At 44.5% G+C, this 26,620-nt stretch overlaps 2 protein-coding genes across 2 annotated transcripts; both read right to left on the reverse strand.

The window, feature by feature from the left end:
* Positions 1–256: 256 nt before the first annotated feature.
* Positions 257–1,879, reverse strand: LOC138589027 (putative nuclease HARBI1). Its single transcript, XM_069659302.1, has 4 exons — positions 1,345–1,879; positions 1,126–1,238; positions 932–1,043; positions 257–856 (listed from the first exon to the last, which is right to left on the reverse strand). Exons 1-4 carry the CDS (start codon positions 1,781–1,783, stop codon positions 483–485), a joined length of 1,038 nt encoding a protein of 345 aa, XP_069515403.1. The 5' UTR covers positions 1,784–1,879; the 3' UTR covers positions 257–482.
* Positions 1,880–3,704: 1,825 nt separating this feature from the next.
* On the reverse strand, positions 3,705–24,971 carry LOC138588148 (rho-related GTP-binding protein RhoQ). Its single transcript, XM_069658051.1, has 5 exons — positions 24,463–24,971; positions 24,102–24,160; positions 13,937–14,101; positions 8,608–8,703; positions 3,705–6,979 (listed from the first exon to the last, which is right to left on the reverse strand). The coding sequence occupies exons 1-5, from the start codon at positions 24,602–24,604 to the stop codon at positions 6,818–6,820; spliced, it is 624 nt and encodes a 207-aa protein (XP_069514152.1). The 5' UTR covers positions 24,605–24,971; the 3' UTR covers positions 3,705–6,817.
* Between the last annotated feature and the right edge of the window lie 1,649 nt (positions 24,972–26,620).

The raw sequence follows: 26,620 nt of genomic DNA on the forward strand, positions 1-26,620 counted from the left end.
GTGAATTGTGTTATTTTATTTTTTAAAATATTGTTCCAGTAATTAACGTCTGCTTTTGTATTTGTAGGAAATAAAGAGGACCAAATAAAATGTGAATCATTTGTCTTATTTGACTGCTCTACAAACATGACTTTGACACAGATTTATCTTTTGATTATTTTATTATAACTATAAAAGACTTTTGCAAAGAGTCAGAGCATAACAGAGAGGCAACCAAAGAGAGCCTAATCAGAATGATAAAGAAATGAGTGAATACACAGGCATTTTATAGAGATAGGAGTACTCAGTGTCCCTGGGCTTCAGAAAGTAGAAAACTACCCAGGCCTCATCTGAGAAGCACTGTGTAAATGGGTCAAAGGTCAAACATATGAACAATGGCTAATCGGTTGGAAGTTAAGAAGTATAACTAAGACTTTAAATTATGTATGATCTAAATAAGGTAAGACATGTTAAAGAACTAAAATAAAAATAAAAAACGTGTCTTAGACAGCGAAATGATTGTGGCAGACGACATCTCTGACTGCCCTTCCATCCTGCATGTCAGCTGCAGGGATGGGGTCTTCTTCAGCCTCTATTTGTAGGGAAGGGTGTTGCTCTCCTCTAATTGTGGCAATATTATGGAGAACAACACATGCCACAATAATGTCGCAGGCCCTCTCAGGGGTTACCCTGAGGTGACGGAGGCACTGGAAACGGGCTTTCAACAGGCCTATGGTCATCTCCACCCAAGCTCTCGTCCTGCAGTGGGCCACATTGAAGCGCTGCTGGGGGCCTGGCTCAGGGTCAGGGTAAGGGGTCAACAACGTTGGCCGGCATGGGTACTCCCTGTCACCCAGCAGATAGCCGTCAAAGTGTCCTGTAATGCATACTTTGAGTGTGTCAAATGAGAGAGACACCTGAATTATATTGAACAAAGCTCTAGGCTACTTACCACGTTCCATTCTGTGGCTTACAGTAGACCTACGGTATACCCGTGAGTCATGCACAGACCCGGGCCACTTGGCCTCCACATTTGTTATGAGGTGTGAAGCATCACATATGATCTTGACAGTGCAGAGAATGACAGATGTTAGTTGCAGGATTGTGATGCAGTCTTTTACATTTTGACACAGTGGTCATATCTACCTGCACATTAATGCTGTGGGTGGACTTTCTATTCACATAGTCTCCCTCATTTTCAGAGGGAGCCCTGATGGGAATATGGGTTCCATCGACACACCCAATCACATTTGGAAATCCTAGAATAAACTGAAATTAGTAATCCTAGTCTGAGGTCACAGCAATATGTCATTAACAGTACACAATACATTATCATTCTTTAAAACAGATTTCTACATCGTTTACCTGCAATCCTGTGGAATTCCTCTTTAATGGCTCTCAGAGGTTTGTGGCCAGGGAATTTAACAAAAACGTGCAAACAACGTTTGAGAGCCAGACACACTTTCCTCACTGCCCTGCAGACAGTGGCTTTGCTGAGGTGCTCTGTAGCCCCAATATTATAAAGAAAACTTCCATTCGCAAAAAAACGTAAGGCAACACAAAGAATTTGCTCAGATGTGAGTGCTTGTCCACGGTGGGTGATATTTGTGATGTGCGGCTGCAGAAGAGTGTGCATATAACGCAGTGACCGTAAAGAAAAACGGTAACGCTCAAATAATAAGTGGTTCGGAAATGAAAAAACATCTAATCGGGGTCTTATCATCCTGTCCCGACGAGGGTTGAACTCCCTGCGGAGAAGTGCAGCCCCCTCGTCAACTATGTCGTCGATAAATGGACATGCCATGGTCGCAAATAATTATCGTGTTTGTCACACAGACAAAGGTTTTTTTTGTTTTTTTTCGGCAACAGCTCAAACACGCGCGTGAGACGGGCTGAATGAATGAGGAAGTCGAATGAGGGTTTTACAGCCTAGAGGGAGGAGACAGAGCGAAACTCTGAGTTTCCTGAAGAAAACCTGCTCGCGACCAGGTTAGGTTCACAGACTCAGTTACCATAGTAACCAACTCAGAGTTAAAGTTACCTCTCTTTCGGAAACGGCAAACGGCAAACCCGCTTTCTGAAAGGGACCCCTGGTCTCTTGATTCAGGAGCTCTGTGAGCAGATGTTGAGAGGGAGGAGAGAGAGAGAGAGCGGTGAAACACTTCCTGTTTACCTTCTGATTTTATGAAATATATTCATGAAAGATATTTATCGAGCTTTACTGATGTACATCTACAACAGAGACTGATACAAACGATTAAGCCCGAAGTGCTTTAAATAAGATATGAAAGTAAACATTCTACTTTGATTTGTGGTTTTATATTTATGTTTATTTGCTCCATAGTTTGGTACAGCTGAGAGAATAAGTCAAAAATCATCTGTGCAGCGTATTAGTCTGATGTAACACACGAGTGTTATAATAAATATGTCATGCTCTGATGATGGAGCAGTCATATTATTATATTTGCACATTTACACAGTCTGTGTTTTGTTGCTGTCCTTCCTGCATCCAGCAGCTGCAGCTGAGTGATGTCAGTCTGGATTAACTTCTTCATCTCTTTCTGAAATCAGAGTTTGCTCTGAGTTTGTAAAATATGCAGATCAGCTGACGGCAGACTCGCCCGTGTTTAGATCTGTCATTAGCTCCAAACAACGCCCCTTTATGTGAGCGCGCTCAGAGAAACCCTGGGTTGACTTATCAAGTTGATAACCAGCGTCATGTGACCGCTCAGCGGGATCTTTGTCAGGTTAAGTGAAGCCGGATCAGGAAAAGAGACCCTGGGTCTGTTGAACTCACTTTGTAGTGTCGGCTCCAGGACTGAAGAACCTTAAATGTGACGTTCACACTGAGGCTGTGTTCACCTTCTCTGGAAATGAAATTCCTTTTCTGTCAGTTCTGTTATTTTTATCAACCTTTTACTGAGTCACAGTAACTTTAAGTGGAGGCTGTGGTGTTGAGGACCTCTGGGCCCTTTGTTGTTTTATAGCCACTGAGAGAACACCTACATTTGTGCACCAATGTTGTAACATAAATCTCTTGTGTGTAAATCTCGTGCTGTGGGTCTTTAAAGTTGCTCTGTCTTTAAATTTCAGCCGCATGTGCATGGTGATGAGAGGTGAAGATGAACGCTAAGACAGTAACGAGTGTCATGCTGGGAACGTTTGAGGAGGATCCAGAGACCCGGGAGGAGTTCCTGCCTCTGACGCCGGGGAGATGAGGTAGGAAGATCTACAGAGGGACAAATCCATTTATTATGCAACAACTTTGAACTTCATGCGCCCCGAACAAAGTACAATATGCTCCATGATCCAACATTGCAATGTCGCAACTCTCTCTCTCTCTACGGCTGTGAAAGTCAGTCAGTCAGTCAGTCACAAACAGACCCGTGACCTCGGCGGTCAGCCAAAGGAAACTTTCCCGTTGTCTCATTCTGAACCTCGGAGAGGGAACGTCTTACAGTGACTGCTCTGCTGCATCATCAGTGTACATGATGAAAAGGGGAAGGACGCCCCCTGGCGAGGCTGAGGTTACACAGTCAGAAAAGGAAAACATTTACTGTAACCGATGCATAGACCTGAAGAGTCATGACCCTCCCTAATGCCAGGAAGATTAGATGATATTCTCCTCCAGGAGTCATCTCACCTGTTTGATTCAGAGTAGATGCATAATTTACCTGTAAAACATCACCAGTGAGTTGTTGTGATTCGATGCTTTATCAATAAAAATGATTGATTTGCTGATTGAAGTATACTGAGGATTGGAAACTTCAAACACACCTGCATTAGAGTGACACAGACGTGTGCTCGTCCCTCTTATATGTTAGTAAAAACAGAACAGTTGAGGGACAGTTTATACATAAAACGGTCAGTAGGTGGCGCTCATGTTCCAGAGATCAGCACAACTTGTCCTCTTACGACTGAAGATAGATAAGACTTTAAAGTGACATTAAAAGTAAGTCAGAGACTGATGTAAAAGAGATTTTGAACTTGTGGAACTTCCTGGTTAAATAAAGGTTAAATAAAAAACAAACAAAAAGGTGTATGTTTGATTCTGTTGACCTGCTGATCAAATGAACCCACGATGATCATGATTCCCACACATGCCTCCCTCAGTGAAACCCTCGCAGCCGCTTTATTAACACAGTAAACACATTTATTGAGAAGAGAGGAGCATCATGGGTAGAATGCATCGGAGGCGTCGGCACTTAGAGGTCCTGGATCCTGAGGAGGACCTTCACACAACGTAAGCAAGCAGAGTGTTCAGAGAGGAGGAGCACCGAGAACGTTAAAGCTTTAATCATCTCCAACAGAAAGTCCACACGGTCTTCAGAGAGAGTTGGCACCTTCGAGTCATGAAAACAAACTTAGAATAAAAGAACAACAAGAAGAAGAGCTGATGTTCCAGGAGAAGGTCATCTACAGTTTAAAGACATTATTGTTGCATACAATCATTTCAGGGGCTCGTTCATATTTAAACTCTTCTCCTGTAAAACTTCACATATGATCTGTATTTCTGTTTAATGCTGCAGAATGAGACTTTATCACACAGATCAACTCATTCTGATTGGATAACGTGTTCCTTCAGTGTCGCTAACAGACAGGACAGACACTTTATGAGGGTGGTGATTAAATGAAGGTCGACTTTATGAACAGCTACAGAGTTTGAATCAGTGTCTTTCCTGTTTCCTAAAAGCTTATGTTTGTCTGTAGACCATGATGATCTCTGATTGTGCAACCCGGTCTCATGAGTTAGTGAAAGAGTCACAAGATCTAATGTGCATTATTTGAATCATTGACTAAAGATGGACGACGCTCGTACAAAAAGTGAAGCCAAAGAACAGAACACTGCAGGAGCCCCATTTGTTTACAGAGCTGTCAATCATGAGGCCACACCCCCTTTTTATAGCATCAAATAACTAATTTAAAGTAAACTAGTCAGAAAAATGAACACATGGACATAAATCAGCATGATAAGAACTAACTATAATGACAGAAACCATGTCTGAGAAAAATGTATTTGACGTGTGTTTTGAGTTTGACTCATGTGCCATCTGTTAACATGGAGGAGGCAGCTTTATGACCTATACTGCAGCCAGTCAGCAGGGGGCGATAGAGAGGGTTTGGCTTCACTTTAGGGAGCTGTCATGTCGGCCATCTTTTTATACAGTCTGTAGTTTGTATTCATGGACACAAGTTACATGAAAAAAATAAAACATTTGTGCATGTGCTTGAATCCATTGATTAAATGTTGTGACTACTTCCTGTGAGACCAGGTTGGATTGTGCGTGGCGATCGTGTGCTCTGCTCCTGTTTGTGCCTAAAGGAACATTTTCTGTCACTCAGCCTTAGGTTCCTGTTTGACTTTAAATCAGAGGAATGTGCTTTGTTGGGCCGGGAAATAAAAGTGTCGCTCACTGTGCTTCATGTTGTGCATTAGATTTACATTACTGGGTCACTTTAGGGTGTTCAGACCAAAGAGGAAGCTTATTTTTCATTTAAAGTCAATGCAAAGACACAAGTATGTCTGGGCCATCAAGTCCCGAATCGCACAAATACATTCATTTGTAGTGAGAAATTTACATGATGTGTCACTAAAGCCAAGCAGAGATTCTCCTGATGTCTTGAGGCTGCATCAGAAATGTTCAAACCAAACTCCAGTCAGAAAACAGTCATTTTAAAGTAGTTTTCTTGTCGTCTTGCAGACAGACCTGACAAAGCACGAATTCAGACTGTTTACTAACCAGCATCATGATGTAGTTATTTCAGCATCCTTTCAGCCTGTTTACTGTCATTAAATCTCAGTAACATCTGTTTATTCTGGGTTCATAGCGCTGTAGTGAGACAGATCTCAGTGTGTGCTGTTCCATGTGATATTTAATCATTGTGAATGAACTCTGCGTTCAAACTCCCATGATTAACAGGGTGAAAATCTGCTCTGCTTTGGTCTGAACACGGCTTTCAACACCAGATTATGATGAAAAATGTGCATTGCATTCTTTGGATGTTGGACATGAATCAGAGTTTCTGACCCTTCTTCTTCTAAACCTTCTTAAAAGGTGATAAAACTCATTATTGCAGGATAATAAAATCAAAAGAAAGAAAGCTATATGTTGACAAAATAATATTTGCAAACTCTATTTAGAGATATAGAATCATAAACTCTGGATTATATAGATTTAAAGATGGATAATAGACGTCTTTAGCTCCTGATGGAGACCTCAGCCCGGTCTTTGCTTACAGTATGTCGGGCTGTAACATAACAGGTTTATAAGGCAGAAACAAGACTCTTTATAATGATACAGTTTTAGGTCCAGAATGTGTTGACTGAACAGCATGTTTGTTCCCACACACACACACGATGCAGAGCACCTGTGTGGTCTGGTCTGCAGATCCTCAGCTGACAGATAATCAGAGACTTTTTGGGCTTAAATAAAAAAGTGGGCGTCCAGAATGTGTTCTGTCACAGTGTCTCTGAAGTCTCATTATTCATCAGCTGCAGCTCGTGATCTGAACATCTGCTCTGATACTATGAAGAAATCCACGTCAACAATAAGAGCTCCTTAAAATGTCACTTTTTTTGTATGACAGCTTACAACAACTCTGCACAGGAAACATGATTAGAAATGGTTATAAAAGAAGGTACTTTGGAGGCAGAAGAGACTGACTTGGGTTTTGTGCTCCTTTGGTGTAAACTGCATCCTCGACCCACGCTGGACAGCAGAGAGTCGTTAAAGTGGCTCTTGTTTTGTCCTTGTCAGTCCTCTCTTTGTGCGCGTTTCTTTCCTCCAGTCCAGGTTTGGTTTGTGGTCGGCTGCTGAATGATCTCCGGGTTAAACGATCACGTGATCAGGCAGCAGTTGATGCAGCGAGGTCCCAGCCTCCTCTTCAGAGCTCCCTTCTTCTTCTTGGGAGTCAGGATGGCGATGATGGCCTCGTCGAACACCGTCTTCAGACCCTTCTGAGTCAAAGCTGAACATTCAACGTAGCAACAAGCTCCGATCTGAAGGGAACACAATCAAAACACATGTTCGTTCCTCTGCCTTCACTCAGGACCTGCCATACACTGTATTTATTTGAAGTTCAACATGTTGTGTTTTTTGGAGCCAGAAATGACCACTATGGACAATACGGACAAAACAGGCTTTAAACAAAATGTACTGACATAAAAAATGAACAGCTGACTCCTCAGGGTGTGTAATACAACGCTGAACAAAACATTTTCCAGGTCAGCATGGTAGCGACCTGTCACTCACAGGTAGCCCCGCCCTAAACCCTCCCCTCTTTCTGGTCTGTGTGACTCTCAATGGGAGCATCAGTGACTAAATGAACATCATGCTGTGTTGAAGAAAACTTGAAACTAGAGACTGAGACCATAAACTCATTAGGAACATGTTTACTGAGGGAATAAATCAGGAGAGGAGGAGGACCATTGTCTCATAGACTTCCATATGACATTTTGTAAACTATAACACTCCCATTTAGAGTCAAAAAGACCAGAAAGCAGGACATGATGTAAGGCGGGGACACCTCATTAAGTTCATTTTGTTTGGAGCCTGTTTTTTTGCTAGCCACAATTGGCAGCCCACATACTATCACAGTTACAGTAAATTATGGAAACAGTTTGCTAACCAAGCTAGTGCTCGCTAACCCCTCTGCAGCTTCACCCATCAGATCCAAATATGGTCACCTCTGGCTCTGAAAACCAACATGGCATAGCTGTCTACGATGGAGTATCTGGGCCTGAAATCTGAGATTACGAGAATAAAGCAATTCTTGGCCTCGGCTAGCTTTGATGTTGTTCTGTCAGAAGAGCAGGCCGCCGCCTGACGGAGGTCCCACCGAGATAAATATAGCTCCAGCTAAAGTTGTATGAAGCCTCCTGTGCAATCATTTCCGACTTTACTCTCATAACGTTACGACTTTATTCTTGAAGTCTGAAATCTGAACTCTAAACTGAAGTCAACCAACCTGGGGGGGCATCACGGTGGCTAAGCCCACTTGTTAAATACAAACCGTTGGTTTGATTACGATGTAAAATCAAGTCTCAAATATCTGCAGCAGATTTTATGATGATGTGGATTTTCTGAGATTAGATGACATTTATAGGGACACAGTGGAGCTGCAGGTCAGATATTAAAGGTATTTTTAGCTGCAAGTTAGTGATGGGCTGTCGTCACATTTCTCTCTGTGTGTATCTGAGAGAAACTTCAAACTGAAGGAAGAAGTTTTAATTAAAAGGATTTAAAATGTCTTGAAATTATCGCACATGGATGACCCCCATGTGACATAATCTGATCCTTTTGTATGTTGTCAGAACTGCACAGACATCAGCCTCCCAAACAAGCACAGACTGTCGTTCTCTGAACAGCTGACCTTTATTCTCTGTTTGTGCCTGACAGGAGCGATTCATCTCAGACCACATGTGGTCGCTGCCTCCTGCAGGCTACAGCTCTGCTGGACGTCCGCGATGACCCAGAATGTTCTGGACTCATTTAGAGTCCGAGAATGTGCAGAGGTTTGATTCCAGGCATTTCTCTGAACAGAGGACATTCCCACAGAGACATTCCTGCATCTGATCAACACACAGGAATCTGCATCAGACTGAGCTACAGACGCACAGATACAAACCTCCTTCGCTAGTTTCTGTCCCTGCTCAGTGGCGATGGGCTTCTCCTTCATGTCGTTCAGTTTGGCGATGGTCTTGGGGTCATCACGAAGGTCGATCTGAAAGAGAGATGGACACTTTCTCTGAGCTGAGTCAATTAATGCTCTTATATAGAGATTAATTAGCAGGATGTACCAGAGTTTGAATTTTGTCAGTCAAGTTTGATTCTACTGAAAAAAAGTTAATCCAGGTCCCGTTCTGCGGCTGCTTGAGGTGACGTTTCTTCACTGCACAACGGAGAGAGAAGTTTACAACAATGCTAAAGAAGTTTCTCTGATCAGAGTGAGTTTCTGGATCATCTTCAGGGTTACAGGAAACAACAGGGCAAAGACAAGGTGAGGCTGAGGTAAGTCAATGAGGAAGCAACACGAGACAATTCAATAGAAAACACCCAACAAGTGCTCTGGAGCTGCTGACAGATCTGACTCGCCGGAACACAGTTACACAGAGGTCCATACAGGAGATGGAGCAGGACCACTGTTAGATATAAAAGAAAGAGCACTAAAGAGGCTCCTTGGGGAACTCCTTCATTAATAAATCATTTGAAGCATGAGTTTTTCCACAGCTTTCCATCAGCACTGGCTGTCAGTCGGACGTTGAAACAGTTTAAACTACATCATTTAACACCATCAAAGATTTTAGTCATAAGACGTTTGTTAGCAAAGAATCAAGCTGAGCTAAAGTTTGTGTCAGCTCGGCGAGCAGCCTTGGAAGCGCGGCTGAAGAGCAACAGGAAAAACTGTTTCATTCAGAGTCATCACCGGTTTCCATGACGAACTTTTGTGTCATTGTTGAGACAGATACAGGAGACAATCAGCACGAGACATGCAGTCTGTCCATCCATCCATCATCTATACCGCTTATCCTGTTCAGGGTCGCGGAGGGCTGGAGCCTATCCCAGCTGTCATTGGGCAGGAGGCGGGGTTACATCTGGACAGGTAGCCAGTCAATCACAGGCTGACACATAAGCCGCTTTCCCATGGGTCAAAAAACCCGCTAACACCTGGCTTCTTTGCTTAGTGCGAAATGTTACAATCAGCATTCAGACCCGGATCACATGACTCTCCAGTAGACCTGGGTAATTACCGCCTCGGCTCTCGGCATTGATGGGAACACAAAACCTGTGTCGACACGTTAATCTCCGCCCCCATTCCGGCGGGATGCTATGCTCCGGTAACTTCTGCGATCCCTTGTCATCTCAGCTACAAACTCCGCCCGTCTCTGTCCGAGCAGAGTCGAACATCGTTCCAGATTTGTCGCGCAGAGTTTGATAAACAGACTGAATGAGTAATAGATACAATAAAGACCTAACCACCGTAACATCTTCACAGGTTACTAACCCTGTCTCCGGCACGTTTGTGACGTCAGACGGTGACGCAGCAGAAAAGAGATCGACAGGAGGATACTTCACTGGCAATGGGAAAAAAGACAATCGGCATCTATAAGCGGGTCTTAACGGGTCTGAAAACCTGCGTCAGTGCGCTGAGTTCGGTGGGAAAAGGGTAAAAGAGACAGACAACCTTTCACGCTCCATCTGAACCGGGATTCAAACCAGGAACCTTCATGCAGCCTCATACAGCGTGTGATTTAACTTAATCTTATCAAAAAACTATGTGTGCGCGTGTTCTGTGCAATAACTGGTTGATCTGTCCACAAGTGAAAAGTGTTAAAATTTATTATAGTATAAATATGTTCTTTGTATTTTTGATGAGCCTGTCCTTTAAGCTGCTGTAACAAGAGAGATAAATAAATTTTCTTATTATAGGACTAAAATATTAAAATATTGGGTTTCATGGTGTGTGTGTTCGACGTGCCCTCTGAGGGTATTCCTGCTCGCGGTTAGATTTCGGTGAATGAGGAACAATGATCTTTTAATTTTAGACTCATCAAACTAACGCGCAGAGATTCAGCTGACTAAATAAGACACTCAGGGACTTTTTGTCTGACTATTCCAGTCGTGAACTTTTAGGGTCAAGCCTAATAATGACTTGATTAATCGTTCCTCTCTTTCTCTCTGATGTTTCAACATAAACCCAGTTATTATGACACTCTCTCCCCGCGCTCTAAACTTAACCCTGACTGATAACTGTGTTCTCTCATTCTGACACCAGGTTGTTTCACTTCCTGCTGTTGTGCAAAGAGATTTCACAGCCGACCACAAAGTTCCTCACTACTCCTCTTATTCATCACAACACACACACACACACACACACACACACACACACACAGCTCGTCCTTATATCAGCAATAACAAGTTATTATAAATACTGTACGTCCTCCTGCACCACCTCACAGGGGGCGTCCTTCTTAAACCGTCTCCTGATTGTGGCGTGTACGTGTGAGCAGCCAGCCGAGCAGCAGAGAGAGGTATGATGGAAGCTGGGAGAAGCTCAGTGAACATCAGCTGACAGCAGATAAATCAGACGCCCACTCCTCCTCCTCCTCCTCCTCCTCTTCCTCCTCCTCATCACCACAGGGCCTCGGCTGCTTGGCATTTGGTTGCCAGGAAACACTGACCAAAAATCACCCACAAGTCACTGCTCTCTCCTGAGAGGACATGTGATGTTTTCAGTGGGTTTAAATAAGCTTAGTCTCAGGATTAATGTCGTCTCTGAACATCGACATGAGTTTAGTGGAGATTACAGCAATTAGCTTCTTTTTAATTATTTACCTGCAGGTTTAAAATGTCTGATTTACTTTTACAGCAAAGATCAGCTTGGGGTTTAAATGAAGTAGTTATGACTTCTGATTAAGGCTGCACGCTACATCCTTTAACCATCGCAATTGTGATGCGTGCGTGTGACAGAGTCACGTCGCAGGACGTGCAAACAAACAACCTGAAACACCGTGCTACTTTTTGTTGGTTGATGCAAAATTAAAACTTTTCTTTTCTTTAATGACTGAACTTCAAAAACAGTCTGTCTGATATCACATCAGTGCAGCTCCTCACCTGAGAACAGTCAACTGACCGCTGAGCTGCAGACTCTGTGTCACCTGCCTGGGAACAAGCACGGCGCTGCGGTAGTCTGCAGGATGATGGAGGCAGGGGTTAACCTCCTCCTGCTGCTGGTTAACGCTGTGGCTACATATGTGGGCTGTTCACAAAGAAGGTTCAACAAACTCTGAGTCTAACCCTGAACTCTGAGTTAATCTACTCTGAGATAGGAAACTCTGAGTTTTCGGTTCAAGAACAGCTGATCAGAGTTAGTTCAATCAACTCTGAGTAGGTTCACCCAGAGTTAAGTGCGTGCACGCTGACTGTAAAAAGTCAGCATTAATGGAGCCCCGACACCACAATTCACCATGGCAACGGTACACAAAAAGAGGTCCTCCTACGTCAAACCAGTGGAGCTTGAAATCCTCACGCGGACATTTTTGAGCATGTTTTTAGAAAAATAGTAACAAAGTAACACGGCTGCAGCTGCAAAAGAGAGAGAAGCGGCGTGGGAAGAAACTGCTGCTCGAGTTAATGCGCAAGTTTGAACTGGTCTATTTATTTAATACTTAATCACGACCGGAAGCTAAAATTTATATTAATTTAGGAGCAATGCAGCGGGAGAAAAACGTAAATGGAAGCACTTCAATCATATTCTAAATATTAAACTAATGAAATATCATTCAGTGGCTGTTTTAATGTGCATTAGCTTTATCCCTAACATGATGCTGACTTCACATACATTATAATTCATGTTGATTAAACTGAATTGTGTTAGTTTAAAAAATAAAAAATCCAATAATTTACGGTGTCTTATCTGAGTGCTCTCGGCAGTGGTGGTGGAAAATCTACAAATGATGACTTTGACACAGATTTGTCTTTTGATTTTTTTTTTACATAATTATAAAAGACTTTTGCAAAGCGGTCAGAGCAGCACAGAGATGCAACGTTTCTTCTTTTAATTTGGTAACCGCTTAAACACACGCGTGAGACGGGCTGAATGAATGAGGAAGTCGAATGAGGGTTTTATATTCTAGAGGGAGGAGACAGAGCGAAACTCAGAGTTTCCTGAAGAAAACCTGCTCGCGACCAGGTTAGGTTCATAGAGTCTGTTACTACGGTAACTGACCGAGAGCTTAAGTTACCTCCCTTTGTGAAACGGAAAACTCAGTTTTTCCCTCATTTCAGGGTTAACAGACTCAGAGTTTTCAATAAACCTGCTTTGTGAAACGGACCCCAGATGTGCCACGGAGTGTTTACTTTTAGCGGCTACACCTGCAGCACAGGTGCGATGTTGTAACTGCGACCCTCAAGTCTATGTGTTAAGTTTATTAATAAACGTGTCGCTCCTCCTGATGTCTCACTAGTTTTTCATCTCACTAGTCAGTGAAACACTGTCAGAATGAAGAGGGGTTATTTTGTCAGCAATAAAGAGATTAAAAGCCCCAAATACCGATCATTAACAGTGTGATTGTTCATGTGTTTATCTGGTATCACTTCCTGTATTTTTTCATCTCAGAAAATAAACAGTGTCAGTTTTATCAAACATTGTGCAGCCCTGCTGCTGTTACTGGGCAGATTTGAAGATATCATTGTGTCGTAGTTTCTTTATAGTTTGAGCATATTTGATCACATTTTTTTTGCGGTGTGGGATAAAAATGTAATCTGTGTTTAATCCACCAGGCTGGTTTCAGATTTCTGTTCCTGAAACATTTCATGGAGCGCTTAGATGTCGTGTATGTCAGTGACGGTGACCGTGAAGCTTAGAGGAAGTCTCATGTGAGTCAAGCTTCTGTCTCCAGGGTGAAAGTGTTTGTCTGACCCACTGAGCAGACGTTGTTAGAACATCATTATCACTAAAGGTTACTTCTTTTTGTCTCCAACCCTGCTCAGTACTCTAACACACCTGATTCGAATGTTTTGCTCGTTATCAATCCCCTGAGAAGCTTCAGTTGGTCGATAACGAGCAGATCATTTAAATCAGGTGTGTTAGAGTACGGAGGAAGGTAGCTCTGCAGGAGCAGGGCTGGAGTCCCCTGGTCTACAGGGTTGTATTTTTCGTGTGGACAGCCTTCACTGAATCCTCAGCCAGCAGTGGGAGCTGATGTGTCTTCTTTCCCGGCTCTTGCAGGACATTGACGGTGTTTGAGAGCACGTCTCTGTACCTAAACCTCGTCTATTATTATCTTTGAGAGTCCAGATGCACATTTTGAATGGTCATCTGATGTTGCAAATTAAAAGAAATAGCAGAGGTACGAGTGTATCAAAGATATCAGGCATGTATATCAATCAAAAACACATGAAAGCAGCTGATTGATTGGAGCTCAGTGTGACATCTGTACAGTACTGGCGCTCACCTGGGTGCCGATGAGCAGGTAGGGGACACTGGGTGCATACTCCTGCAGCTCAGGCACCCACTCTTCACGCACATTCTGGAAACTGGCGGGGTTCACCACCGAGAAGCAGATGAGGAAGACATCGGTCATGGGGTAGGACAGCGGCCTGAGGCGGTCATAGTCCTCCTGAAGAAGACGGGACAGAGAAGTTTAACATCAGGTCAGAAGAGGACGAGAGGTCAGCATGACGTGATTCATTTCCTTTTTCTTATTAGTCATGAATTATTAAAGTGTGTAAAAAATGAGCTCTGAATGCAGAGCAGCTTCAGTCCTCACTGCAGCACTGAGAAGACTTTACAGTGAGCAGATCATCAGCTGTTTTATACGAATGATGGGGCTAAAAAAGGGTCTCAGGTGTTTTTAAATCCAGGGTATAATTTGACATATTTTGGGGTCTAAATGAGTCATGAGTACAGTAAGTGTTTGAAAGTCTCCAGTAGATTTCTTCAGCCTGCAGCAGTGAAACGGGCTGTAATGGCGGCAAGAGGAAGATGATCTTTTTAACCACAGACGTCACACGCTCTCTGCAAACACACCAGACTCCATTCATAAAACAGTCATTTTAAGGATTTCAAGGATTATGTTTGTGGCCATTACAGCCTGTTTCACGGCTGCAGGCTGAAGAACCCAAACACCTCCAGAAAGACCCCAAAATACATTCAAGAATACCAGAACGACCCCTTCAAAAAGTAATGACTTCAATAAAAAGTGCACTTGTGAAAGAGTTCTGAAGATAAAAGAATGTGAAGAAGTCGACCTTCACATGAGAGCTGCTTCCTTCCTTAGTGACAGAATCAATTACAGACTATTTTACATTTGCACAAGGCATCGCCACAAGACACTGAAACCCCGACACGCTGCCATCTCAGATATCTGTGCTGTATAAACGGCTGATTCACAGACACGAGGCTGTCCTCTGTGTGCCACATCAGGCCCTCTCCGTCCTCAGCTGAGATAAACCCTTCTGACAGAGTGTCAGACTCACTAACACGTATGAATATTCATCATCCATCTCACTTCTCCTCACAGGATGCTTTTCTGCTGCTCGCTCAAAGACACAGGCGATCCAGTGATTGGATGTGACGCAGCCTCACTCACTTCTCCAGGGACATTTGTTGTCCACACCCCTGAAATCAAACATGTTGAAATCAAAGGACAATCAACAATAGTGTGACAGTTTTTAATTCTGACGCTTCAGCAAGTCTCAAACAAGCGACACAGTCGCTCCGATCACACTGCTAAAGACTCAGAGACAGTCCTTCTCGTACAGATGCATTATGGGAAACAGAAAAGTGAACGAGCTGAACGTCAGAAGATTCTCCAGCAGCAGGTCAACCTGGCATCTTCTTTTGTTGTCTGTGTATTGAAGTTACTCTGACCGAATATTACATTTGACTTCATCTTAACGCCTTCGAGGTGACAACATCTTTCGCTGCAGAGAGTGCAGTGGATAAGATTCAAAGAGTTAAAGGCGTAGGTGGTTTAGCTCTTTAGAGCAGCGCCCCATAAACAGAGGCTGCAGTACAGAGAGACTCCCGTCCTCGGCCATTCTCATCCCCCATTCCTTTCCAATGCTTCCTGTCTCTCTTCAGTTGTCAGTAAGTGTTTGATCTTTTTTTAACACGAGACCAGTGCAGGAGTTCCATACAATTCCTTGTGGCTGTTTTTGGAGCGGCAGGAGGACTGTGACACGAGATGATTGGGTGCGCTGAGAGTTATTAATGTTCCTGACCTGTGAATGACAGGTTACCTCACACTATCTGAATTTCCAGATGTCATAAATCAGTTATGAATGTAAACCATCTGTTGCTCCATGAGAGCGGAGACAAACAAAGAGGGGGTGTTTTAGAAAAGACATGCTACTATGTTAGCACTAATTAGCTTCTATCTGTGTTGTTGGCTTTTCCTGCAGACCTGGAAACATGTCGTTCAACTGGTGAGTTCTTAAGTCCGAGAAATAATCACCTCCAGTCAGCTACACCACAAACAGAACCTCATTCTGTGGGAGACGCTGATGCTAACTACTTAAAATTCCTGCTAATGAATTAGCCTCATTTATAGCCATCAGAGATAACTGTACAGCTATGATAGCTTAAGATCTGCTAACTCCTCCCTCCTCTTCTCACCCCACTTCTGGCTCAGAACAACCAAGACGGCCCAAATGCCAAACTCAAGGCTTCAAAAAGGTACAAACAATGTGACGTCCACTTCCTGTTAAACAGTCTACAGCTCATATAACAGCTTCACTCCTTGCTGATACTACAGTTACCCTCTCTTGAAGTAGATGTAACAGCACATACATCATGTGCTCTCCTCCCCCACACATCCTCTCTGTCAGTCACATGGGGTCAAGTACACGGTGAGTGCATCTCTGTGCGCTCATGACCTTTGCTTGCACGAGTGAATCCAGCTATCCCTCGCTGAGACATAAAGACGCACAGTGTTCGACACTCAGCAGTTTACTGTAAACAGGCCCCGAGCTGCTGTGAGACACACTCTGTCTCCTCAGCACACCCTGACACATTACTGAAGAGTGTATATATGGAGACACACGGACGGAGCGAGCACTCCCACGTCTCAATCTGAAGTCTGATCAGTGATCGCTGCAGAAATGTGTACAGAGCTCAGTATTACAGATTCCTCATGTCATACAGGTTTATTAGTTCAACACATAGACTGTATAAAGATGGCCGACATGACAGCTGCCTAAAGTGAGTCCAAACCCTCTCTATCGCCCCCTGCTGACTGGCTGCAGAATAGCTCATAAAGCCCGCCTCCTCCATATTAACAGATGGGACATGAGTCAAACTATAAAATCAAAATACACGTCAAATTCATTTTTCTCAAACATGGTTTCTGTCATTATAGTTAGTTCTTATCATGCTGATTTACGTCCAAGTGTTCCTTTTTCTCACAAGTTTACTTTTAATTAGTTATTTGAAGCTATAAAAAAGGGGGTGTGGCCTCATGATTGACAGCTCTGTGGACAGATGGGGCTCCTGCAGCATTCTGTTCCCGAGTAGCAGAGTTGAATTTTCCATAAGCGTGAATATCTGTTTCAGACCGACACAAGAAGCTGTTCTGCTGCAGGCTGAGCCCACCTGAGAGCTCCATCACGCCAAGGACACCTGAGGGCTCCAACACGCCAAGGACACAAGGTAAAGGTGTGTGTCGGGTAGAGGAATGGGCGGGACTTCAATACTGCAGCTTCACCAGCCAATCTCTTCTGAACACACTCTGGATACAGATGAGCAAGATGGCAGCGCCCGCTCCGGGGGGGTTTAGGCTTCACCAAGAGGAGGTGGAGACGCGTCGGCCATCTTTATACACATACAGGGATTCAACAGTTAAACCCTGAGACATTGCATAACAGCCTGTCAGAGGTAGTGAGGAGTGTTCAGTAAATATTATGATCAGAGCACAGCAGCTTCACTTCTCTCCTTACATGTCCATACGTTCCCATCAGGGCGAGACTCTGAGTCTTCATTGGGCCTCCTGGACGAGCTCCGCTGTGAGACTGTGCAGTGTCAACTCTGTGACATATGAGTGCAATGATATCAGTGAGTCATCCCCCCTCCCTCCGTCGCGCGCTCTTTTCTATCCGTCTCCTTCTCGACTCCTCGGGGCTCCATAAACTGGCTGTGTCAACAGAGTCACAGATGCCCGCTCCAACATGGCCGCCAGGCGGGAAAACAGGCCCAAACGTCCTCACAGAGTTCCGCCTCTCTGTGAATGTGCACAGACCTGGATTTAACCTCAGGAATAAAGAAGCTTTTTACTCTCCCGGTGCTTTAATGGTGATTAATGATCACTAATCGGAGCCTGATGCACTCTGTCTGTTCAGGCGTGCAGAGAGGGAACATCCTGTCAGACTCCATTCAAAAATCAGACAGTTTAATGAAGCCTTTAATGGCAGCTAATGGCAGTGGCACATAAAGCTTGAATGGTGCAAAATGAAGACCTTTTATCATCATCATTTCAGAGAGCTCGTTTATACACATCCTGTTAACACTGACTCATTTCAAAATAAAAGTCTGATAGTCATACACCATGAACAGTTACTCTGTGTTTCTTACAGTAAGACCCAAACCTGACATACCTGACAAACTGCAGCAGACACATCAGTGATCCACATGTTGCACTGTGTGAAATGTTCCTTTATCACTATGAACACACACACTGTAGCTTATTTTGATTTATTCTCAAATGAACCATCACTCAGAAACACGACCTAACATGTATGACTCACCAAAGACCAGACCGTACAATGCTGTCATGGTAACTGAGGTTAGGGCTGTGATGGTAACTGTAATACTGCGATTATGTGACGCCAACTGTGGGGTGGACCCAGCAACGCCATTTTTAAATACCCTATAGCTTGCCTTAAAATCCCAGCTTCAATAAATTCACTGACACTGAAATAAAAACTTTCACACGGCCGGAGAAAACAGTCGGACCTGGATGCTGTCGGGTTTCAAGTTTCCAGGACAAAAATCAGAGAGAGAAAGAAAAACTAAATCTGAACCTGTGTCCGAGAAAGATGGTGTAACGGCGGGAGAAAGAAGGTAAACAATCAGCACTAATACGTGCACGTGGAACCACAGCAGGCCGGTGCAGCAGCACAGAGTGTCAGAGGATCAGGATGAAGCATGAAGACATTTATAGCACAGAGAGTGACAGGAGGGACGTGAGGACTCTGCTGCTTGTGCTGCTTTATAGAAACAAAACGATGATAACCAACGTGTTCTTCTGTCTCTCAAGCAACATGTTTACTGTATACTGTTCGCATTAAACAACAAACAAAGCAGATACTGTGCTTCGACAGCATCAGGCCTACATGTCTGCATAGCACTCCTTTATTTAAACAGGGGTGTCTCCTCTCTCTCTCAGTGCTGTAGTTAGCCCCGCTGTCACGCAGATAACGATCAAATTATTGACTTGCAATTGATATGTTGTTCAATAGTCTTATTTTGTATGAAGGCAAACATTGTTACGGGTTTAAATCACCATTTTTATAGTTTCACATCTTTTCTGTCCAAGAGTTTTGGGGTTGATGTTGCAAGTGGGCGTTAGTGATTCACCGCGGTGCGAAAACTTCAGTACGGTCACAGCGCGACGTGAGGTACACATGATACTACAGACAGGATATCACCATACTTTATGCACTGTAAGAGTTTATCATAATAATATAATCACAATACTGTCGGCACAAAAAGATAACATCCCAATACTTCACGACAATTTAGGAAAAATTCCATATTATTGAAATTTAAAATATTCTATGACTGGCTGAATATTTGGGATTGAACATATTTGTGTCTGCAAAAAAGGTCCCAAAAGGAAAACTTTGTACACATCTTTTATATTCTAAGATATCCTGTGTGTTCGTTGGTGACAGACTGCGCACTGGGTTAAACCACTCCCAGTCTGCCCCCTCCCCACCTGCCCCCTCCCTCCCCAGCTGAGATGAGGGTCAGCGGGCCACTTTGGGCCGCTGAGTCAGAAAAGACTCATCAGGCTGCGTGAGGAGGGAGGGGGTCCTGTGTGAAGTGTTCAAGTGACAACAGGAAGTGCGGCTGAGTGTGACATCATCTGAAGAGCCGATCAGAGGAGGAACAGTCCAACGACAGGGGGGTCACAACTCCTGAGCTCCTCTCCCCTGAAGCGTTTCCATAGTTAGCATCCACTTCCTGTTTCCTCCTGCTCCTCCTCAGGCTCTGATGCTGAACAAGCAGCAGCAGGAGAATGAATAAATAAAGACTCTTTCTTCTGTTTCCTCTTAACAATCAGAGAAACAGAATCTCAGCGCTCCATATGGAATAATTCAGGCGGCAGCAAAGGGAGCGACGTGGCAGCGTGCAGACGACATCAGACGGAGAAACAGATCAACAGCAGACAGAGCGCAGCAGAAGAGCAGAAGGTGGCAAATTTAGTTTGAATGCAGCCAAAGGTCAAGATTTCACTCGGTCAAAGTTTTTATACATACAATCAGAGAGGAGGGAGTCTGAGTCTGTTCGGGCTAACCAAGCAAACTCAACAACTGGAACAGTCAGAACGAATCACCGCGATGCAACAATCCTGTAAATCTATAAAAGAGGTTGTGTGTAATATTTTACACCGATGTGACAGCATCGAATCATAGCGGCATGGCGGCATGTTGGTTAGGTTCGGCCCCGTGTCCACATTGAGTCTTTTTCAGGTGTTCCCAATGAGGACAGAGCGTATGCGGCCGCCTAGAGGAAAAGTGCTGCACCCAGCGTCTTCTTTCAGAACGCTCCGCCTTTTGTGTGCAACCGCTCTGAGCGCTTCGACTTGAAAATCTCTGAACTTTTCAGAAAGGCGCTGCTGTCATCACCGCCGTTTTTTTCAGCCAACCAATCAGATGGGGCGCCACTAGTCACCCTGGTTACCACCAAACATGGAGGAGCAACTTTTTTTGTCCGTTTCCGTCTCCCTGGAGCTGCACGTGACAAACAAACAGCATCACAACACATCACAACGCGTGCAGCGTTTTTTCTCTCACACCAGGCAGGTAAATATAACCCCCCAGCGTTTCACACGCGCTCTTTGAACTTCCTCCTTAGCTTCCTGCTGTCGGACAGTGCAGACGCTTTGCTGCTCGCTCTCAGCTTTGCTTACGTTGTTTTGCTGATATTTTCATTTCACTCAAACTAATGGACAGCGGATCCTGAACAATTATTAATCAGTGGGACTGTAATTTCTATTACATATACTGTATATTTCAACAATTGCATTACCTATGCAGGGCTACATGACTGTGGCCTAACAGCAGCACAAGCCTGTGCTGCAGCACGTGCACGACCTGCCAAGAAGGAGGAGAGAAACAGAGCTTCAGGGAGTTTCTGTTTTTGAGGCGACAAAAGGAAACGAGAAATACAAGGATTTATTTTTAGTAATAGATTACTGTTTATGAAAAAGTAACTAAATAACAGATTACTTGAATTGCAGAACTGACATGTTACGTTACTCGTTACAACAACAAAGTAATCTGACACTAACAGATTACTTTACCCCAACTTTGGTTAACAGAGAGTGAGTCGGCCTCCTTTTACACAGACACATGCAACAGCACGAGACGGACAATACACTTGTGGAGCAGCAAGTGTTGCTCTGGGGTGGGGAACCCGAGGCTCTGGGCTTTGCCCCTCTCCAGTGGCTCCCTGTGGCTTTGCCAGAAAATAAAAACTTTTTTTTACATTTTAATTTTCATTTATCATTGTTGTAGCAAAGTGTTTTTACATTCACTAACTGTAAAAAATCTGCAGCCTATACACCCAATTATTATTTGTAATTTGTCAACTTAAAAGTGCATCATGGATAGTTATGAGTCTCACTGGCTTGGCTCGTCACGAATGTCAAAAAAACAGAAAAGTCTCAAATGAAAACTGAGAATTTAAAAGTGCAAGGACAGACAGGGGCGAGTAAAAATGGCTTCTTTAATAGAAAGGGTTCCTGACCCCTGACCCCTGACAATAGTCCGTGATCTATTACATTCTGTTCACTGCTGATGATGCCCCTGTAGGTAAACTTAGTCAACCCCTGTTTTATGTAACAAGTAGACCAACACTGTGAGAAAAACATGACACAGTGTTGCACCTCATAAACTGAACTTCTACAAACTCAGCCGAATGCAATCTGCTGAACTATTCTGAGCAATGCAACTTGTACAAAAATGTTATGCAGCAACTTCTGCATCTCACAGTAAATTAAACCAAATAAGGACGTCCCCGACTGTTTCAACCAACAGACCTCTGACCAACATCTAAAGCTCATCACCGCCTCATGGACTGAAGAAGGACTCGTTTTAATCGCTGTAGTGCCAAAGATTGATTAAATTATAAAGACAGTTTATAAAATAACAGAGCAACACTCGGCTTCCAGAGGACGAGATGAGGAAGTTTAAAATTAGAGAGTGAAGGAGAGAAAGAGAAACTGAGAGGACTGAATTTATCTGAGTGATTCCCCCCCCACTCTCTGTTCCTCTTTCTGTCTCTCTCTCTCTCTCTCTCTGTCTCTCTCTGTCTCTCTGGGCTTCGGGTCTTTGATCAGACGCTGAAGCTCTAAACATTACCAGCTGGCCTCGTGCTCCACATAAAGAGGTCAGCAGAGTCGGGGGGGCGTGGGGGCGATGGAGGGAAGGGGGGCTGCGTTTTGAAGAGCAGAAACTCTGCAGCCGCAGCCGACATCTGGGAGAACTTCTCCATTTCAGAGACGCTCTGAATCAGCTAAACACACACACACACACACACACACACACACACACAGAGACACAGAGTGTATCACACACGGCAGAATAGACAATAAGCCTGTGTTCCTCTTTTACAGCGAGTAGTAACACTTCCACCATCTGCCTGCTGCAGCAGGAGATGTATCCCAGCCACAGGTAGCTGTCTGTGATTCCTTATTTATGGACTTTAGCATTTACCATTCATGAATGAACAGAGCGGAGCAACAGCTGAATATTCCCACGTTAACCTTTCGTGTTTCCGATGGAGGGATCAGGTTTCAGATTGTGACTTGACGCGGTTAAATCTGTCCCTGAGGAAAGTGTTAACTATTCAGCGTCTGACATGTGCTCAGTGTCAGGTTGCTGCAGAGACGGGTTAAAGGTGTTGGTGCAGGGAGCGAGTTCACCACTGCTGTCACGTCTGTACAGTGCAGCTGAAGGAGTCTGAACTTAAAGGGGATGTGTGCAGTTTACTGTAAACATCTTCTCCATGAGTCTGGCTCTGCTCGAGGTTTCTGCCTCATGTTGGTTTCTGTATTTGATATAACAACGAGTCATCTGATAACTTCACTGATTGATGTGCAGGAGGGAAGATATTTATAAATCCTAGCGTTGGGTGTGTGTACCAGTTTGTGTGAATGTTTGTGTCATGTGTGTTTTCTGTTGTGTGAGTATGAGATGAGTCCTCAACATATAACACACAAGAGTGAGAACCTCCTGAGCTGAGAGATGAAGCCAAAGGTGAAGTGCCAAACTCTGCAGTTCCTCTGGTGTCCACTTGAGGCTGTCTCCAGCAGTGAGTCAGTCCCCATAGAGCCCCATGTTAAACTTTACAGCAGAAATAAACATGTTTACAGCGTGGTACAAAACACAGTTTGGGTCTCTACAGCTCATTTCTCTCTTCATGACAACTGTACGGGGAGAATCTTTATACAACTCACCCGTTTACATTATATTAAGGCTCATTAGGGGCGTGGCCTCTTTGAGTGACAGGTGGGAGCTGCTAGCTGTCTGCTAGGTGTCACCTCAGCTAATGTGTATCCAACTTCCAGCCAAACCTCCAAAAACCAACACGGCAACAGCTAAAATACCAACGTTCACAAACCAAAGGGCGTCACCGTGGTTACGTCCTCTTCCTATATAAAGTCTATGGTGAAAACATTCCTCCAAAGCACTTCTTGCGGTCAAAAACTCCACCTTTAATATTTCTGAATTTAGCATCCCAGTGTCTGATTAATTTGCTCTAAATGGGTTTAAATATTGATTTAGAGTAATCGACAAGAGCTTGACCAATTATTAGCTTTTCACTGCAGCGTTTGCTGATTAATATGAGTGAATTAGCATTTTTTGTTGATCTTGTTTCCTGCTGATGCCCTCACTGAGCCTGTGTGTCTGTGTGTGTACACTGGCTCCTCTGCGTGTGTGTGTGTGTGTGTGTGGGGTACAGTTTTAACTCGTGCCTGCTGAATGGCACATTGTAAAGAAAAAGCACAGCATTAGCAGCCCTATTAACCAACCTGTGACATCACTGCTGCACATAGGAGGCCTGTTCTCCACATAATACAACTATTGACCCCCCCCAACCCCCCAACCGAACACACACACACACGCACACAAACACACACAGTGCAGTAAAGCATGTGTGAGAGCCGTCACCTGTTGCAGCTTAGAGTCTGGCCTGAATATGGAGCCCGTGGGCGGCTGGAGGACAGTTATCAGTCCCAGCGGCACAGGGGTAAGCGAGGCAGACATATAGAGTGTGTGTGTGTGTGTGTGTGTGTGTGTGTGTGTGTGTGTGTGTGTGTGTGTGTGCGAGAGAGAGAGAGAGAATGCCCTTGACATGCTTGGAGTCGGGCCTGAGGAAAAAATAAACTGTACCTGACCAGCTGTGTCGTACAGTCCCAGCAAGTACTGCTTCCCCCCCACGCTGACGCTCACTGCAACGAGATGACAAAGAGCAGTGAGAGAAGGAAGAGGAGGGGGGAGTCAGGAGGGAGGGAGGGGGGAGTCAGGGTCCCCAACCCCTCTCTGCTATGAAGAAGGCAAACAAGTGGTTTTGATTATAGCAACAGATGCAGCCAATGCAAAGAGAGGAGAGGGGAGAGGGGAGGGAGAAGGGGGAGAGCAGGGAGTTCACTCTGTGTTTAATGTGAGAGGATTCTATTAGAACAAACACACCGAGCAGCAGAACATCATCAGGTTATTATCAGACACACACACTGAACATTATTGCTCATACCTGCATAATGGTCAAACACTGTAGGGACGTACTCCTCCGGAAACGCGTCGTTGGCGTAGCTCATCAGCAGACACGTTTTTCCCACCGCTCCGTCTCCCACCACGACGCATTTTAACATAATAGTACCGGTTCCGTTAGCCATGATCCCGACCCTACCGTCATCATCACCGGCCCCCAGACGCCCTGTTATCCTGACCCCCCTCTCCTCCTCCTCCTGCTCCCCCTGCTGTTGCTGCTGCTGGGCGGTGATCCCGCGCGGCGGGCATCACCAGCGGCGGAGGCGGACAGCGCGGCGCACCGAGCCGGACTGGAGCTGCATCTTCCTCCACTCCTCCTCACAGCTAATTACGGTGTTCTCCCGAATGTAGTCGTGAACACTTTACTTTCCTCGGCTGACAGAATTAACCCTCTCAGTACAGTTTCCCCCTCCACACGAAAAAAAGCCTCCGCCGCTGCCGCTCCTCTTGCCGCCGGTCCGTCGTGTCCGCTCCCGGGTGAGCTCCTCGGTGAGCTCGTGCAGCCTGGCGCACTGAGCTGCTGCTGGACAAGGTGGGTGCGCTCGCTGGAGGGGCGGAGCTTGTGTTTGAAAGCAAGGGGCTCCGGATAAAGTGCACTCCGCCTGCTGGGGAAGTGTGTGTGTGTGTGTGTGTGTGTGTGTGTGTGTGTGTGTGTGTGTGTGTGTGTGTAATGAAGGAATTACATCATGAACATCGGGAAGATTTAGCAATTTTAATACATTTTTAATTATATTGTGACGAATCAAATAGTTTTCCCCTGACAATGAGCATGTAGCTCAGGTTTAGTCTGTAGACCAATATGCATGTTACAGGATGCTGTAGGAAAGCCCACAGGAAATAAAACAATATGTCTTGATCATAGAGAGCAAAGTTAAACTGGAGCCTTGAGTGTGTACATACCTGACCAATAAAGCAGATTCTGATCACTCTATAGTCCAAAGGCTGAAGTAAACAGGAAGAGACCGCCAGGGCTGACAAATGAAGCCAAAGCTGAAGTCTCAGAAGCTGCAGTTCCTCTGGTGTCCACTTGAGGCTGTCTCCAGCAGTGAGTCAGTCCCCATAGAGCCCCATGTTAAACTTTACAGCAGAGATAAACATGTTTACAGCCTGGTACAAAAAACAGTTTTGTTAACAGTTTCTATAGCTCATTTCTCTCTTGACTGTACGGGGAGAATCTTTACACAACTCACCTGTTTACATTATATTAAGGCTCATTAGGGGCATGGCCTGTTTGAGTGACAGGTGGGAGCTGCTAGCTGCCTGCTAGGTGTCCCCTCAGCTAATTCAGTCACTGAACGTAACCTCTGGGCCGTGTTTGTGCTGTTGGAACCTTTTGAAGATTTGTTCATGTAAATATCAGACAGATAATCTGTGAGTGCGCTTTATTGGACTGACAGACCGTCCAACACGTCTGACACACTGTTTTTACACTCATTATTATATTTAAATGTTAGCACTGATTAGCAGCTAGCTGTGTCTGTGCTCACCGTACCTGCTTGTTAGCTCGTTCACTGTTTGTCATACAGTGATTTATTAGTCACCGTGCGTGTGAGTCAGGATTATTGTTAGCTTTTCCCCGCAGAGAAAACAGTGATGAGAAGATCGCTTCTTCTACATTACTCATGCAAGTCCGCTATGTTCCTCAAGCTTTCTGAGCTTCTGTTGTCGACAGCTCCAGTCTGCTACCACCACACATAGAATCTTAAATTGTGGGAACTACTGCCTGTAACTTTCTAATTAGCAAGATAATGAATTAGCCTACTAGCTTTGATAGTTCAGCATCTGCTCAAGTTCCACCCTCTCATCCAAATATGGTCACTTCTGGCTGCAGAACAGCATCATGGGGACAGTTAAAATGGGAATGTTAAAATTTGAGACTTCAATAATGATACAGTCCATCATCTATTCAGGCTCTCCTGCAGCAGTTAGTCCCAGCTGTGTTACGTGCTCCTGGTGGTGCACAAGAGCCGTGCTGAAAGGCCTTCTAGGTAGCCCACGCCCTCAACTTTAAACCAAAACAACGCCATGAAATTTAATTTAAAGCGACAGCCATTACATACGCACATCACCATGACAACGATTTAACAGTTGCAGTACTTTAAATATAATTTCAAATATTATATTTCTTCAGCGACGGCCGG

The sequence above is a fragment of the Semicossyphus pulcher genome, unplaced genomic scaffold (genome assembly GCF_022749685.1).
Source record: "Semicossyphus pulcher isolate SPU_LCO1_2020_fin unplaced genomic scaffold, fSemPul1.0.p SCAF_12, whole genome shotgun sequence".
In the NCBI taxonomy this organism is placed as follows: domain Eukaryota; kingdom Metazoa; phylum Chordata; class Actinopteri; order Labriformes; family Labridae; genus Semicossyphus; species Semicossyphus pulcher.

Coding starts and splice junctions, on each gene's coding strand:
- LOC138589027 (XM_069659302.1), bottom strand. CDS start 1,783: ATGGCATGTCCATTTATCGACGACATAGTTGACGAGGGGGCTGCACTT. Junction 1,239..1,344: donor GGAATTCCACAGGATTGCAG/GTAAACGATGTA, acceptor AGTTTATTCTAG/GATTTCCAAATGTGATTGGG. Junction 1,044..1,125: donor CCCACAGCATTAATGTGCAG/GTAGATATGACC, acceptor TGCACTGTCAAG/ATCATATGTGATGCTTCACA.
- LOC138588148 (XM_069658051.1), bottom strand. CDS start 24,604: ATGGCTAACGGAACCGGTACTATTATGTTAAAATGCGTCGTGGTGGGA. Junction 24,161..24,462: donor AGTGTTTGACCATTATGCAG/GTATGAGCAATA, acceptor ATCTCGTTGCAG/TGAGCGTCAGCGTGGGGGGG. Junction 14,102..24,101: donor TGTACGACACAGCTGGTCAG/GTACAGTTTATT, acceptor CGTCTTCTTCAG/GAGGACTATGACCGCCTCAG.